This window comes from Rhinolophus ferrumequinum, chromosome 4 (genome assembly GCF_004115265.2).
Source record: "Rhinolophus ferrumequinum isolate MPI-CBG mRhiFer1 chromosome 4, mRhiFer1_v1.p, whole genome shotgun sequence".
NCBI lineage: Eukaryota > Metazoa > Chordata > Mammalia > Chiroptera > Rhinolophidae > Rhinolophus > Rhinolophus ferrumequinum.
In genome coordinates, this window is record NC_046287.1 from 76574863 (window position 1) to 76592552 (window position 17690).

Below are 17690 nucleotides of genomic sequence, written 5' to 3' on the forward strand. Positions count from 1 at the left end.
TCCTATTCAAACTCTTCCAAAACACCTGAAGAAGAGACAATACTCCCTTAACTCATTTTATGAGGTCAACATTACCCTGATACCAATACCTGGTAAGGATAACACAAAAGAAGAAAATTACAGACCAATATCTCTGATGAATACAGATGCAAAAATCCTAAACAAAATTCTAGCAAATCGAATACAACAATGCATTTAAAAGATTATACGTCACAACAAAGTGGGGTTCATCCCAGGGGCACAAGAAGTTCAATATACATATAGCAATCAATATGATACACCACATAAACAAAATAAAGGACAAAAATCATATGATTATATCAATAGATACAGAAAAAGCATTTGACAAGATACAACATCCATTTATGATAAAACACTTAGTAAAATGTATAGGATGAAAATAACCTAAATATAATAAAGGCCATATATGACAAAACCTCAGCTAATATCATAATGAATGGTGAAAAACTGAAGCCCTTTGCTCTACATTCAGGAACAAGACAGGGTTATTTATCCCCTATCATCACTGCTATTTAATATAGTACTGGAAGTCCTAGCCAAAGCAATGAGGCAAGAGAAAGAAATAAAAGGCATCCAAATTAGGAATGAAGAAGTTAAATTGTCATTTTTTGCAAATGATTCTTTATATAAAAAACCCTAAAGACTCCACCAAAAAGCTATTAGAAACAATAAATGAAGACAGTAAAGTTGCTGGGTATAAAATCAATGTACAAAAATCCATTGCATGCCTATATACTAACAACAAAATTTCAGAAAAAGAAATTTAAAAAATAATTCCTTTTACAATTGCAACAAAAAGAATAAAATATCTAGGAGTAAAGTTAACAAAGGATGTGAAGGACCTTTACACTGAGAACTATAAGACATTATTAAAAGAAATGGTAGATACAAAGAATGGAAAGATATTCCGTGTTCATGAGTTGGAAGAATCAACATAGTTAAAAAGGCCATATTACCCAAAGCAATACACAGATTTAACGCAATCCCAATGGCATTTTTTTCAATAAATAGAACAAAAAGTCATCAGATTTGTAAAGAATCACTAAAGATTCCAAATCGCCAAAGCAATCCTACAAAAAAAGAATGAGGCTAGGGGTATCACGCTCTCTAACTTCAATTTGTATCACAAAGCAACAATAATCAAAACATCATGGTATTGGCAGAAAAAGAGACACACAGACCAATGGAATAGAAGTGGAAACCCAGAAATAAACCCACATATATATGGGCAGATAATTTTTGACAAAGAAGCCAAAAACATACAATGGACAAAAGAAAACCTTTTCAATAAATGGTGCTGAGAAATTGGAAAGCCACATGCAAAAGAATGAAACTAGACTGGATTTGTCACCATGCACCAAAATTAATTCAAAACGTATTAAAGATCTAAACATAGGTAAATAAATTGCTTAGAAGAAAATACAGATACTGAACTTATGGACCTTGGGCTAAAGAGAGGATTTTATGAATTTGACCTCAAAGGCAAGGGAAGTAAAAGCAAAAATAAACAAATGGGACTATACCAAACTAAAAAGTTTATGCACAGCAAAAGTAACCATCAACAAAACAAAGAGACAACCAATTGAATGGCAGAAGGTATTTGCAAACAACACCTTCAATAAGGAGCTAATATCTAATATATGTATCAACAGAAATAATTTGTATAAATTCAACAACAAAAAAACAATCCAATTAAAAAATGGTCAGAGGACCTGAACAGACACTTCTCCCAAGAAGACATACAAACAGCCAACAGAGATATGAAAAGATGCTCAACTTCAGTAGCTATTAGGGAAATGCAAATCAAAACCACAATGAGCTACCACCTCACACCTGTTACAATGGCTGTCATCAACAAGACAAGTAATAACAAGTGTTGGAGAGCCTGTGGAGAAAAAGGAACCCTCATACACTGCTGAAGGGAATGCAGATTGGTGCAACCACTATGGAAAACAGTATGGAGGTTCCTCAAAAAATTAAAAATAGAATTGCCATATGACCTAGCAATCCTTCTTCTAGGTATTTACCCAAAAAATCTGAAAACATTTATCCGTAAAGATATTTGTACCTCTATGTTCACTGCAGCATTATTTACAGTGGCCAAGACATGGAAACAACCAAAGTGTCCTTCAATAAATGATTGGACAAAAAAGATGTGGTACATATATACAATGGAATATTACTCAGCCATAATAGAAGATGAAATGCTGCCATTTGCGATAACATGGATGGATCTCAAGATTATCATGCTAAGCATAATAAGTCAGACACAAAAAGTCAAGAACCACATGACTTCACTCACGTGTGAGATATAAAATTGAAAGCAACAAAGGAATAAGACAAACAAACAAAAACTCATATACACAGACAACAGTTTAGTGGTTACCAGAGGGTAAGTAGGGAAGGGGCTGGTAAAAAAGGGAAAAGGGGGTCAAATATATGGTGATGGAAAAAGAACTGACTCTGGGTGGTGAACACACAATGCAATATATAGATGATATATTATAAAGATATACTCTTGAAGCCTATATAATTTTACTAACCAATGTCACCTCAATAAATTTAATAAACAAAAATTTTAAAAAAGAGCAATCTTACACAGATTTTAAAAAAGAAAGATAAATGCTAGATGTTTATTTCGCTCTTCACATCAAAATATATTTCAGATGAAGATTTAAAAGCAAAAGGATTAGATTAATAAAACTCAAGAATGTACATTTTTCTAATATTGGTGGTATAGTTATGACATCATAAAACTCAGCATAAAGAATTGATAAATTTGACTGCATCAAATTACTAAATTTCCGAATAGCACAAAATACTACAACCAAATCAAACATTCAACAGACTGAAAAACATATATGTATTTTTTTCAACTCAAATGACAAAAGAACAATATCCTTAACATACGAAAAGATGTTAAAAATCAATTTGAAGAAGACAAACATCCTAATATAAAATCTACAGGGAAAATAAACAGGCAATTCATGGAAGAAAAAACAAAGTACTAAGGTTTATAAACTATAAGAAGCATTTTTAGTTTTATTCACAGTTGTAAAGTTCAGCAGAATGAGACAGCTCATTTTAATAATTTCAAAAACTAAATGATGGTCTGGCTTTTTATGGTTTTGAGAAAAACTATACCTAATATCCAGAGAAGCAATTAGAAAATACATTGTAAATTCAAATATATTTGAACTGATTAATAATTACTTCATTATAAGAGCTTCATTACTCCCTACACTAGCCATACTTTGTGACTTTTCATAATTTTGTAAAAAAGTATTTCACAATTCTTGGTGTGAATACAAACAAAAGTTTATAACTTAATATGTAAGTTATGCAATAAAATATGCAATAAAATAATTTGACAGCAAGAGTCACCATTTCTTTAAAATGCTTAATATTTTTTTCATTTGAAAATTTTTAACTTACCTTTTTACCAGGAGAAGAGGGCTTAAAGGGGTTTGCGAGTATGTCTTTCTTCTCTACTTTTTTAATTGGTGGTAAAGTTTTCTCAGACAAATAAGGATTGGTATCAAAATATGCCCTTGGGTAAAGATTTAACTTGAAAGGTGCCCCTTTAAGTAATTTTTGGTGTTTTTCATTCTCTTTCTGTAAATTAAAGAATTTGAAATTAAGTAGCATAAATTACTCAAATTGATAATAATGCAGAAATTGAATCTTCTTTTAATTTTAATATAAGCATGTATATTTTTTAACATATACTGCTAAGTTCACATTTTTTTAAACATTCCTTTTTTATGTTCTGTTTTTATGATACAAAAGATACGCCTACTTATCAACAAGCACAACTATGATTCTTCATATTGAATATATATTTATTTGAAGTATAGAGATCTATTTATTACATGAACAAATCTATATTAACTATATTAACTATATGATGTAGTAAAAAAAAAAAAAGATGGTCTTTTAGTTCAAACTCTAACTCCTTCCTGCTTTCTAGAATTTCTCAGGGACTCTGGGACCCTTTTCGTGTCAAATTTTCTTCAACTGTAAATGAGAATAATATTCACACACACCCATGCTGAGATAAAGATTAAATGAGGTTATGTATATAAAGTACCTGGTAGGCCTTCAATAAATGTCAGTTTTTACTTCTAAGAATGAGGAATTCTTACTTTTTTCATTATAACATTTTTATATTGCATTATTAGCGACCCAGTACTTAAGCAAAATGGGTCATTTTTTCCCTCCCAAATTGCAATATTCTCCATAGGACAATACAAAGTATGAAAATGATTGTCAATAAAGTACAAAAAATATTTTCATGTTATGAAACATAGATTCCAAAAGACAACTATAAAGTGAATACTGATACTTTTTCACTTTTTTGAAATATAAAATCTGGTATTTCATCGTTCAACAGAAACTGAAAACACATGGTAAATGAAATCCAAAATAGATAATCCAGGGAAGACAAATTTTCATTTTTAAGAACCCTGATGAAACACTTTCAGAATTTTTCACTCTTTTTGGATTTTTTTCTTGCTTTTGCTTTTCTTCCTTTCTCCAACCTATAGGAATTTCACCCCTTCTTGGTGATCTCTCACCTCTCTCACACCACAGTGGTACTGATAACCTTTCCATTTATTTTGGGGGGCAGAATTTCTCAAATTTTAGTTTTCATGAATCACATCATAGTTACTTAAATTACAAATTACCAAGCTTTTCCCTCAGAGATTTCTGATCCTACTGGTCTGCTGTATGACCCATTAATCTGCAGTTTTAACAGTTACCCCAGGTGATTCTGATACAGGTTATCATAAGGCAACACTTTACGGAGCATCTTTTTCTAGAATATTGTAATTGTTTTACAAACCCCCGCCCTAGAGTATTCCGTTGAGTACTGATCAGCACATATATGTGAGGAAACTGCTCAAAGCCAAGAAAAGAATGACTTAAAAAGATTAGAAGTAAAAATGTCCAGCTCTCAAACAGAGCTAGGATGGGTGCTGGTTGTACCACCTGTGCTAGAAAACATGATTCCCATGATTTAAAACACACAGGATGGCATTAACAGCATATTGGACATGGCAGAAGAATGGACTAGTGGCTTTGAAGGCATAGCAAAAGAAACTATTCAAAATTAAATAGAGAAAGAAAAAATAGAATTAAAAAAAGTGAACAGTGCATTGCTAAATTGTAGGACAATTTCAAGAGACCTAATGCACATGTAATTGAAGACCCTGAAGTAAAGGAGAAAGAGGAATGGAAAAAAAGATCTGCAGGAATATCAGCTCAAAATATTCCAAATGTAGTGAAAACAAAAACATACAGATCAAAGAAGCTCAATAAATCCTAAGCACAAGAAGCATGAGGAAAACACCAAGGCACACCATAATCAAAATGCTCAAATGAGTGATAAAGAAAATCTTAAATGTTGCCAAAGGAAAAAAGATGTACACACAGAAAAACAAAAATAAGCATGACAACAGATTTCTTGTCAGAAACAATTCAAGCAAGAATACAGTGGAATACTAGCTGAACCAAAGCCTTTTAACTAAGAACATACAGAAGAATCCACTTCCAGACTGGTAGGAGGGGCAGAGACAAGGAATGAACTGGTCACACACCCATGTGTGACCAAATCAGGAGGGATATCTTGGCTGCAAAAGTCCCCCCCACAACCCTGGAGAAGTGAGGAGTCCCAGTCCCACACCAGGATCCCTACCCCAGGGTTCCAGTGCTGGGGAGAGAAATCCCCATAAATTCTGGCTGTGAAAACCAGTGGACATTGTGGCTGAGTGAGACAAGGTGGGCAGCAGTACCAGTCGCTCCCCTTAAAGGGCCTGCACACAAACTTACTCACTGATGAACTCACTCACTCTGGGTCCAGCTCTGGGGCAGCAGCTCAAAAGGCACCGGGGACATATAGGGAGCAACAGAGTTGTCTGGCTTCTGAGTGAGGGCTGGAGGGGCAGCTCTGTTTGGGTATGTGCCACTTTGTTCCTTTGTTGAGCCCTCCCACCTCCATGCAGGCAGGCACAGATGGCTACCATATCTGAGTCTCCATCAAACTGGATATCACCTTTTGCCCATCACCACCCTGGTGATTGCCTGAGACTACACCCCACCCAACTTTGGGGCAAACCCACACCACTTCTAATGGCTTTTCTGTGCAAACTGCCAGTCTTGACTCATAAAAACATCTTAAAGGTTCACAAAAGCTTTGGCATGCTCCATACCTCTGGCTAAGCAGCTCTAAGCCTGACACAAGCAGCAGCTGGTCTCGGTTCGCATCTTGTGGCACCTTTAAGCCCAGTATGGGTGGTGACCATCTTCAGATTGCTTTGTGGCTCAAGCCAGTTGGCCCTGGGCAGGGCACAGGCTGCGGCTGAACTTGTACTGTGGTGAGGCCCCTCCCAAGAAGACCTGGGGCTGTCATACCCTGTGGCCAGCTTCCAACTGAGCCAGAACATCACCCGGCCACCTCCAAGGAAGACACTCCTAAAGGGAAGACTGGGCAGGCACCAGAGCCCTACTAATTCAAATCCTGCTCCATAGGGTGATCCTCTGCACAACAGTGCCTCCACTGTAGTCACTGCCAGACCTCACAACCAATCAGCTGAAGATCAATCCCTCTCACTGATGTGTAAACAGTAACCAAGGCTCAACTACAACAGCAAGGCACACACGACCACACAAGGGACACACCTGGAGAACCCAGCTTTGGTGACCAGGGAGACTGTGCCACTGGGCCCCACAGGACACCTACTATATAAGGCAATTCTGCTACCCTGGGAGGCATAGCAGCCCTACTCACAGAAACAAACACAGGGAGGCAGCTAAAATGGGGAGACAAAGAAACATGTCCCAAATAAAAGAAGAGAACAAAGCTCCAGAAAAAAAACTAAATAGAGACAAGCCATTTACCAGACTCAGAGTTCAAAACACTGGTTAAAAGGATGCTCAATGATCTCAGGGAGAATTTCAACAAAGAACATAGGAAACATAAAAATGAAGATAGAAAACATAAAAGAAGAACCAGAAATAAAGAATGAAGAAATAAAGAATAACTGAAATGAAGAATACATCAGAGGGAATAAACAGTAGATTAGATGAAGCAGAGGGTCGAATCAGCAATTTAGAAGATAAAGTAGCAGAAAATACCCAATCAGAACATCAAAAAGAAAAAATAACCCAAAAAATATGGATAGATTAATAGGCCTCTGGGACAATATGAAGCGTACCAACAATCACATCATAGGGGTACCAGAAGGAAAAGAGAATGAGCAAGGAACTGAAAACCTATTTGAAAAACTAATGATGGAAAACTTTCTTAACCTGGCAAAAAATATAGACATACAAGCCCAGGAAGTGCAGAAAGTCCAAAAGAAGATGAAACCAAAAAGGCCCACATCAAGACATATCATGATTAAAATGCCAAAAGTTAAAGACAAAGAGAGAATCTTAAAACCAGCAAGAGAAAAGCAGTTACTTACCTATAAGGGAGCTCCCATAAGATTGTTAGCTGATTTCTCAACAGAAACTTTGAAGGCCAGAAGGGATTGAAACAAAATATGCAAAGTGATGAAAAGTAAGGACCTACAACCAAGATTACTCTACACAGCAAGGCTATCATTTAGAATTGAAGGACAGATAAAGAGCTTCCCAGACAAGAAAAAGCTAAAGGAGGTCATCAAAACCAATCCAGTAATACAAAGAATGTTAGAAGGATAGCTTTAAGCTGAAAAAAAAATCAAAACTACGAATAATAAAATGGCAGTAACTACATATCTATCAACACTTTAAATATAAATGGATTAAATGCTCCAATCAAAAGACATAGCTTAGCTCAATGGATAAGAAAACAAGACCCGTAATATGCTACCTACAAGGTACTCACTTCATATCAAAAGACACACACAGACTGAAAGTAAAGGGATGGAAAAAGATATTTCACAAAAATGAAAACGGAAAAAAAAAATCTGGAGTAGCAATACTTATACCAGACAAAATAGACTTTACAACAAAGGCTATAACAAGTGATAAAAAAGGATCCCATCTGGGTATTTACCCAAAGAAACTCAAAACATTAATTCGAAAACACATATGCATCCATATGTTCATTGCAGCATTATTTATAAAAGCCAAGATATGGAGGTAACCTGGGTGTCCCTGAATGGATAAAGAGGTGGTACCTATACACAATGGAATATTACTCAGCCATAACAAAAGAATAAAACCTTGCAATCTACAACAACATGGATGGACCTACAGGGTACTGTGTTGAGTCGAGTAAGTCAGACAAAGACAAATGTCATATGATTTCACTTATGAATGGAATCTAAAGAACAAAATAAACAAATGAAACAGAAACAAACTCATGATACAGAGAATATTTTGGTGGCTGCCAGGTGGCAAGAAGGTTTGGGGGTTAGTGAAAAAGGGAAAAGGATTAAGAAGAACAAATTGGTTGTTACACAGTAGTCATGGGGATATAGGGTATAGCATAGCAATATTATTGACTATAGGAATATATAGTCACTATTCCTATAATCAATAATATCATAATAACTATGTATAGCGGCAGGTCACCACTAGATTTGTCAGGGAGATCACTTCTCAAATTATATACATGGCTAACCATTATGCTGTACACCTGAAATTAATATAAAATAAGATTGAATGTCAAATGTAATTGAAAATTTAAAAAGGGAGGGGGAAGGTGAAGGAAAATAAGAGGTTCAAATTTCCAGGTATAAAACAAACAAGTCATGGGGGTGTAATGTATAGCATATGGAATATAGTCAATAATATTGTGATAGCATGGCACAGTCTCAGATGGTTGCTGGACTAAGGGTGATCACTTTCTTAGGTATATAAATGTTGAATAACTATGGTGTATACCTGAAACTAATACAATATTGTATGTTAGTTATATTTTAGTAAAAAGTCTTTTAAAAGAAAGAAATCTCCTTTAAGAGAGTAGATCTTAAAAGTTTTCATCACAAGGAAAAATAAAATTATAGCTCTATGTGGTGATGGAAGCTAACTCAACTTATCGTGGTAATCCTCATATACAAAATCGAACAATTATGTTTTATACCTGAAACTAATATGATTTTATGTATCAATCACATCTAAATAAAACAAAAAACAAAAGAAAAAAAGCAAAAAATAAATAAAGTGATTGAAGTGTTTATATACACTCAACCCTATAAGGACACGCTAATACAAACATGTCTATGTATATTTATATGCTTGTATATGTACATATATGCACAATATATTTCATAATATATCATATATGAAGTATTATAAATGATATATTATGCGTATGATTCAATATGCCCAAATATAAAAGCAAAGGTTATAATGCTTAACGTTCAATACAGTGGGGGTGGAGATTCAAGATGGCGAAGTAGAGAAACACTGTGCCTGCTTCCTTCCACGAATACATTAAACTTACAGCTAAATTATAGAACAATCAATCTGGAGAACCATCTTAAGTCTAGCTGAACAGAACTTTTATAACTAAGGATATAAAGAAAAAGCCATGTCAAGACTGGTAGGAGGGACGGATATGAGAAACAGCCCCCAAACCATCATATGGCAGTCGGGAATTAGGAGAGATATCTCGGCCACAGAGGTGCCTCCCACAGCAGCAAGGTATCCCACAACAGGCTCTCCCCAGACTGGAGTACTGGTGCCAGGAAGAGGAGCCCCCACAACATCTGTGAAAAACAGTGGGGATTTTGAACATCCAGGTGACACAGAAGGCTGCAGGAAACCCAGACATCTTCCTAAACAGCCCGCACACAGACTCTCTCACTCCCAGGCACTAACCTTGGGCTCCAGCGAAGGGACGGTAACTTGAGGGGGTGTGGGAGTCATAGCGGGGGCAGACTGAGCTATATGGCTTTAAAGATAGGGTTGGAGGTCAGTCGCCATTTTCCCAGTGCAGCCGGCAGGTGGCCGTCATCTTTTCTGTGTTAAGCCCTCCCCCAAAGGCCAAACCTGAATCTGATTGGTCTGGTGAGCTCTGCTGCACTGCCATGCTGACTCACTGGGACCCCGCCCTACCCAACTCCCCCAAAAGACTAAAGCACTTTCTTGGGAGCACCCATCCCTGCTCAAATTGCATTCTTTCTTGGAAAACTAATAGAGTCCACAGGACCCAGGGGGATGGCAACCGGCCTCGGTGTGCCCTAAGACTTTTGCTGAGTAGCTCCAGCCTCAGCACTGGTACTAAACCAGAATCTACATTAACCTGGTGACCACAACTCCTCCCACTCTGGTGACTCCCTGAGTCCCTTCCTCACCCAACTTGCATACTGTCTGAGGCTTTAACAGTGGCTAAACCTTACTGGAACTGGCAGGTGGCAACAGGCCTCGGGGTGTCCTGGCTTTTTGCAGAGCTACCCCAGGACCCCTACTAGTGGCAGCTGTCCTTAGCTCTCAGTGTGGCCTTTCCCACATGCCGCTAAATTTAGCACAGGCAGCAAACAATCATGGGTTGCTTGGTAGCTTCTACCAGGTAGTGCCTCTCCAGTCACAGGCAGTTGGTGACCTGGGTCTGCACATAATCCCCTCCCAAGAGGCTCCAGAACCAACATACTTGGAGGCTGGCTCAGACCACAGTAGAGCACTGTCCAATTAGCCATACAAGCAGCACATACAAAGGGCAGTCTCAGCAGGCATGAGAGCCTGCTGGGGTGAATCCCACTAAGTGGGGTAAGCCCCCCACATAGCAGCCTGTAAGCTGTGGATGTGGCCAAACCCCACAGCCAGTCAGCCTAAGAGTTAATCCCACCCACTAATGTGCCAATATCAATCAAGCCTCAACTATATCAGGAGGGCACACACAATCTACACAAGGGACACTCTTGGAGCACCTAGCACAGGTGACCAGGGAGACTGTGCCAGGACCCCACAGGGCACCTATGAAATAAGGCCACCCAGCCAAGACTGGTAGATATAGAAGACCTACCAAACACATAGAAATAAACACAGAGAGGCAGCCAAAATGAGGAACTAAAGAAATACATCCCAAATGAAAGAACAGGAGAAAACTCCAGAAAAAAAAAATCTAAACAAAGTGGAGGCAAGCAACCTACCAGAGATGGAGTTCAAAACACTGGTTATAAGCATGCTCAATGCTCTCAGGGAGAACTTCAACAAAGAGATAGGGAACATAAAAATGGAGATAGAAAACATAAAAAAAAGAACCAGTCAGAAATAAAGAATACAATAACTGAAATGAAGAATACATTAGAGGGAATCACCAGCAGACTAGATGAAACAGAGGATCAAATCAGCAATTTGGAATTAAAAAAAAAGAAAGAAAATTCCACAAAAATGAGGATAGTTTAAGAGACCTCTGTGACAACATTAAACGTAACAACATTCGCATCATAGGGGTAACAGAAGGAGAAGAGAGAAAGAAAGGGATTGAGAACCTATTTGAAGAAATAATGACTGAAAACTTTCCTAACCTGGCAAAGGAAATAGACATACAAGTCCAGGAAGTGCAGAGTCCCAAACAAGATGAACCAAGACACATCATAATTGGAATGGCAAAGATTAAAGACAAAGAGAAAACCTGAAAAGCAGCAAGAGAAAGGCACTAGTAACTTATAAGGGAGTTTCCATAGATTGTTGATTTCTCAACAGGAACTTTGCAAGCCAGAAGGGATTGGCACAAAATATTCAATGTGATGAAAAGCAAGGACCTAACAAACAAGATTACTCTACCCAGCAAGGCTATCATTTAGAATCGAAGGACAGATAAAGAGCTTCCCAGACAAGAAAAAGCTAACCAGTATTACAAGGAATGTTAGACGGACTTCTTTAAGATGGGAAAAAAAAAAAGATCAAAATTATGAATACGTAGTAAAATGGCAATAGTTAGCTACATATCTATCAACAATTATTTTCAATGTAAATGGATTAAATGCTCCAATCAAAAGACACAGGAGGGCTGAATGGATAAGGAAAAAAAACCTTACATATGCTGCCTACAAAACAGTCACTTCTGATTGAAAGACACACATAGACAGAGAGTAAAGGGATGGAAAAAGTTATTTTATGAAAATGGAAACAAAAAGAAAACTGGGGTAGCAATACTTATACCAGACAAAATAGACTTTAAAACAAAAGCTATAACAAAGAACAAAGAAGGACCCAGTAATCCCACTTCCGGGTATTTATCCAAAGAAACCCAAAATGCTACTTCGAGGGGATCTGTGCATCCATATGTTCATTGCAGCAAGATGTGGAGGCAGCCTGGGTGTCCATCAATGTAAGAATGGATAAAGAAGAGGTGGTACATATATACAATGGAATATTGCTCGGCCAGGGAAGGGAATGGGTTCTTGCCATCTGCGGTGGCATGGATGGACCTGGAGGGTACTGTGCTGAGTGGAGTGTCAGACAAAGACAGATGCAATGTGATTTCACTTATATGTGGAATTTAAAGAATAAAATAAATAAACAAAACAGAAACGAATAGATATAGAGAACATATTGATGGTTGCCAGATGGGAGGGGAGTTGAGGGTGAGTGGAAAAGGGGAAGGAATTAAGAAGTACAAATTCGTTGTTACACAGTAGTCATGGGGATGCAGGGTATAGCACAAGGAATATAGTCAATAATATTGTAATAACTATATGTGGTATCTGATGAGTACTAGATTTGTTGGGGTGATGGAAGGGGGTTGGAGGGAAAGGTTAAAAAGTAAAGGGATTAAGAAGTATAAATTTGTAGTTACAAAATAATCATGTGGATGTAAAATAAAGCATAGGGAATATAGTCAATAATATGGTAATAACTATATATAGTGCTAAGTGGGTACCAGACTAGTCAGTGGGATCACTTCTTAAATTATATGTGTCTAACTACTATGCTGTACACCCGAAATTAATATAAAATAATATTGAATGTCAACTGTAATTGAAGAATTTATAAAAGGGGTGCAGGCAGATGAAGAGGAATAAAAGGTTTAAGTTTCCAGGTATAAAACAAATAAGTCATAGGGATGTAATGTACAGCATAAGCAATATAGTCAATAATATTGCAATAGGGTGGTACAGTGTCAGATGGTTGCTGGACTTATCATGGTGATCACTTCTTTAGTTGTATGAATGTTGAATAACTATTGTGTATACCTGAAAATAATATAATGTATGTTTAGCTATATTTTGATTAAAATCTTTTTAAAAAATACAGTGAAGTAATCTCTTTAAAATTCAAAAAGAAAAGGCAAGGATACCTTTTAAAATTATTCTCACACTTAATTTTGAAATCCAGGGATATCAAATTTCTCACTTATGAATAATAAATTCTGAAAATAAGAACAAAAGAACTTCAATGTAAGGAGAAAAATTATCTTATACCCATAAAGTTTAGGATGAAAGGCTACTGAGTTATTGATAAAAATGCTTATATGTATTTATACGTACATTACTTACTATTATCATCTCTACAGATGAAAAGTAGTTTATATGTAATATTATATAAATTGAATAATACGTAGAAATAGAGAAGCTTAATTTCAAATGACCAAGGTTTCTGCCCAATTGAATGCCCTTTTCCTGGGTTTGGAAACGTCCATTTGCCAAATTGCCCACTATCCTATCTCACTGCCCCAATGCCATTTAAAGTCACAACAAGAAAATTATTGAAGATTGTATGCCTAAAAAAACAAAAAATACAAAAAACATTAATTAAATTGTTGTCATTTAATTTCTGTTGCTCAATGTCCAAACAAACTTGACCTGTCATTACTACTAGCTTTAATTTATGCTGACAATGTTAAATTATGTTGACATTGTTCCAAAATGTATAAGGGTTCCTATTTATTCACATGTAGGCATTCTCCACATAAGTGAATGTTGCATTATACGTCAAATATTGTATAAAATGAGTGTAAGAGGAACATGCCACTACATTTCAGTTTTTATTTCTGCCATTTAATGAAGTGAGTACTTTTCTCCTATCCTTTCTCTTCTGTACAGGTATTCATCCACTCTCTACCTCTACTTTTTTACTTTTCTCCATCACTCTTCCATTGCATTCACTCATAATGGCTTGATCAGCCCCAAAGTACTACTACGACTTTTTTAGGCACAAGATATTAAAGTGTGGAGGGAACATGGCTAAGGTTTAAAATATGACTCTTCTACTCAAAATAGAATGGAGTTGATCAGGCCAAGTTAACAGAAGTTTCACAGCTAGTTTAGAGAGATGTAAGATACATGTGGTAAACTATAGCAGCAGATAAAAGCTCATCCTGAGAAGAGCTGAGAAGATCTCTACCAATGTGGAAATCTAATGTCAAAAATGTAAAACTATCATAATTTATAAACATCAGTCTGCCATTGCCCCAGTAATACAAATACATAAAAGAAAACAAACCATAATTATATTACAAGCGAATTCTCTAAATCAACTAAATGAGAAAGACTGAAAAAAGTTAAAATGGATTATTTTACCTTATAATTTAGTTTTGCTGCATCGTAGAAATCAGCTGAGTGTGAAAACTGTTTACCTATGGTAACATTTGCATAGCTAAGGAAGGAAAATAAATAATAGTGACTTCAGAACCCAAGCTTTTTAATTTAATTTTTTTAAGTTCAAAATAAATGACAGTATTAAATACATCTTACCCATATCCAGTTCCTTTCTTTCCTGGGTTTGTGTATAAATTCTTTCCAGGTGCCTCATATTTTTCTCTGGGTTTTGACTGCACACTGAAGAATGGGACTGGTCCACCTATTGTTCCATAGTAGCTTCCTAATCCACATCTTAAATACAGTTAAAAAAAAATACAAAAAAACAGAACTGGTTAAAATGGCCAATTTTGCATTATATATATTTTACTACAATATAAAAAATGATTGAATAAGGAGCAAAATATATGCAATGGAATTGACCTGTATAACTTTGGCAAGAAAAAAAAGCAATTTGTGTTAGTTTTAAGTCCAATTTTCCCCATTTTTCAGACAGATGTTTTTAATTTTTATGCTTATAAATGTTTAAATAAAATTTCATAATCTCTAGTAAGTCAATTTCCATTAATTCAGTTAACTATAATAATAAATAGACCCTTTGTGTTTTTAGATGAGCTTCTTGGTACTTTATGGCAAGTTAACTAATAAATGGCTAATTACTTCTGACCAGTTTCTAACTAGAAACTACACTTTCAAACATATATTCATAAGTATTGTTTCCACTGCTAAAGGCCAACTGAGTCTCATAGAATTTTGCTGATTTTCTTCTTTTTGGTTTATATTTATTACTTGATTATAGAAAAAAATTAACCAAATATTGTTTCTTCAATTTTAATTTTAAATCTCTGAGCCCACATAACACATTTAATGAAACCATCTAGCACTTAATTTTCACAAATATTTTCTATAAAATTTTCACAATAAAAAGGATAACTAATGTTAGTAACAGTCATAGTCTCTGATTTGCAAGTTATCAATGAAGCTAACAAGCTTTAATAATCAGAAAATGGTCTCCAAGACAAATGAAACCTTATTATTATCAAGACTTGACACTGTTTATACATTTAAATTAAAAATTTCAAAAACTAGAAAGATATCAATATTGATTACTTATTATCTTTGGCCTACAACTAAAGGTTCCATTGGGAGAAGACATTCATTTTCATTAATTACTATTTACAAATATATGTAATAAAACTCTAAAATGTAATAAAGAAATAAAGCAAAGACATCGCAAAGAACAATTATGCACAGGAATAATCTAAGTAGCATCTGATTCAATGCAAGCATTAAATATCAATACATTTAAAATTTATTAAATGCCTATGGTTCCATAATTTGGTGTTGAATAAGGACCAGTATAAAGGCTTCTTATGTACACCACCAATCACTCTTTTTGGAAACACTTTCTGTATATCCCTAAATTACAAATGTTTTTCACATATTTGTGAGCTTTAAAAAGAAAGGAAAACAATAGTTTAACTACAAAACAATATTTCTTGGCTGACAAATGAATAAAAGCATATTATAATCTAATGTATCACAGCAGCAATTCCCAATTATTACCACAATAAATTGTAGCTCAGGGGGCGAGAGCACTGAAAAATAGGAAAAAGTTAAAGGGAAAAATACACACATTACATGTAAAAGAAATAAAGTAGTGACCCAAAAATTGTATCTAAGAAGAAAATGAAGAATCCCCTGGAAAAAGTAATAATATGAAAAATAAATAACTGAAAGCTATCCAAAATGTAAAAAGGTCAGAAAAGACTCAACTATAATAACAGAAAAGAGATTCCCCACTCTTAATAAAACCTTAATAATTTTGAGAGGATTGAAGGTTTACTAAACTCCCGCAAATGCCACAAATAAGCACAAAATTAGCCTTCAACCAGTCCTCATCCATCATAAATTCTAAATTGAGAGTGACGTTATTCAGTGTAAGTTGACATCATATTATAAAGCTTAGTTATAAAATATGATATAATATAAGCTATATGTTTTTATTTGTTTAATGATTAAAAGTTAAGAAAAAAATGAATCTTCACATTGACAGCTATCACAACTAAAATACTGTTAAACCCTATGCATTATCTTCACAATAAATTTTAAATAATGTATCTTTAATAAATTATCTTCTTTATGAAAAAGGCTTCTTTTAATTTCACTTTTTTTATTAATACTTTGTAAACTTTTGTTTTTTATGCAGAAAAAAGTCAAGAGTACAGAGATGATGACCCAGGGCAATTTTTTCCCTAACCTGGCTATTGCCAGGCTTTTGATCAAATTTATTTTCATGATTTAGTTGGCCTTTATTATATAAACTACTAGAGAACAGTGATATAGATAATCCAAAATTTAATGTGATATAAAAAAATCAATTTAATCAAATTTACCTGTCAACCTAAATCATCCAACATAATTATGCCCTCACCTAAGACAAAATCACCTAAGAATCATACTTTAAAAAATGAGTCATACATAAGTCCTATGGAAAAACAAACAATTTCGGCTAGAGAGAAAGGTGCAGGAGATGTATTTAGGACTTTCCCCCAAAACACTTACAGCTTTTTATTTCCATTACTAGGGAGGAAGGCTTTGCCTAGATTTTTTTTGGTTTCTTCCATCATATGCCGTCTCCTCACTTGATTCAGACTTACATAGCCTTCACCTTCAAAAATCCTTACAAAATGGGGATCAAAATAACCTGCTTGGAGATTTGACATTTCTTTGGATCCTCCAGGTAGCATCTGTTTATTTTTGCTTGCAGGTTCATTAAAGGGTCCTTTAAAAATAAATTAGGAATATCATAATTTTGAGCTCATCAGTAATTAAAGAATATGAAAAATAACTTAGAAGTTTTCAAGATGTAATTTGGGCCAATGAGTTTTGAGACCTAAAAGAGTTTCAATATGTTCACTGAAAGCTCTGTGTTAAAGGCTATGTTGACAATAAAACCTAAGAGGTTTTCGTTAAAACATTTTAATAATTAGATTAAGGTCCTGGTTATAGACACTGAATTTCAAAGCTGGAATTGACCTTAAAGGTTATCGAATCTAATGCTTCCCCATTTACATACTGGGAAACACTGCTTATGTGAGATGTCAGTGAGAGAGAGAGAGAGAGAAAGAGAGAAAGAGAAGGAGGGTGGGAGGGAGGGAGAGAGAGATTAGGTTCCATATTCAGACT

General features: G+C 35.3%; 1 protein-coding gene across 4 annotated transcripts in view; it reads right to left on the reverse strand.

Annotated features, from left to right (window-relative positions):
* The window catches only part of C4H4orf47 (chromosome 4 C4orf47 homolog), a 29390-nt gene that overhangs the window by 8233 nt on the left and 3467 nt on the right, over positions 1-17690 (reverse strand). For all 4 annotated transcript variants that reach the window (XM_033104591.1, XM_033104589.1, XM_033104590.1 and 1 more), the window contains exons 3-6: positions 17067-17286; positions 14658-14795; positions 14484-14559; positions 3457-3636 (exon numbers count right to left, since the gene is read on the reverse strand). In XM_033104591.1, coding sequence (XP_032960482.1) covers positions 3457-3636; positions 14484-14559; positions 14658-14795; positions 17067-17286 — 614 coding nt within the window. The remainder of the gene's footprint in view (positions 1-3456; positions 3637-14483; positions 14560-14657; positions 14796-17066; positions 17287-17690) is intronic.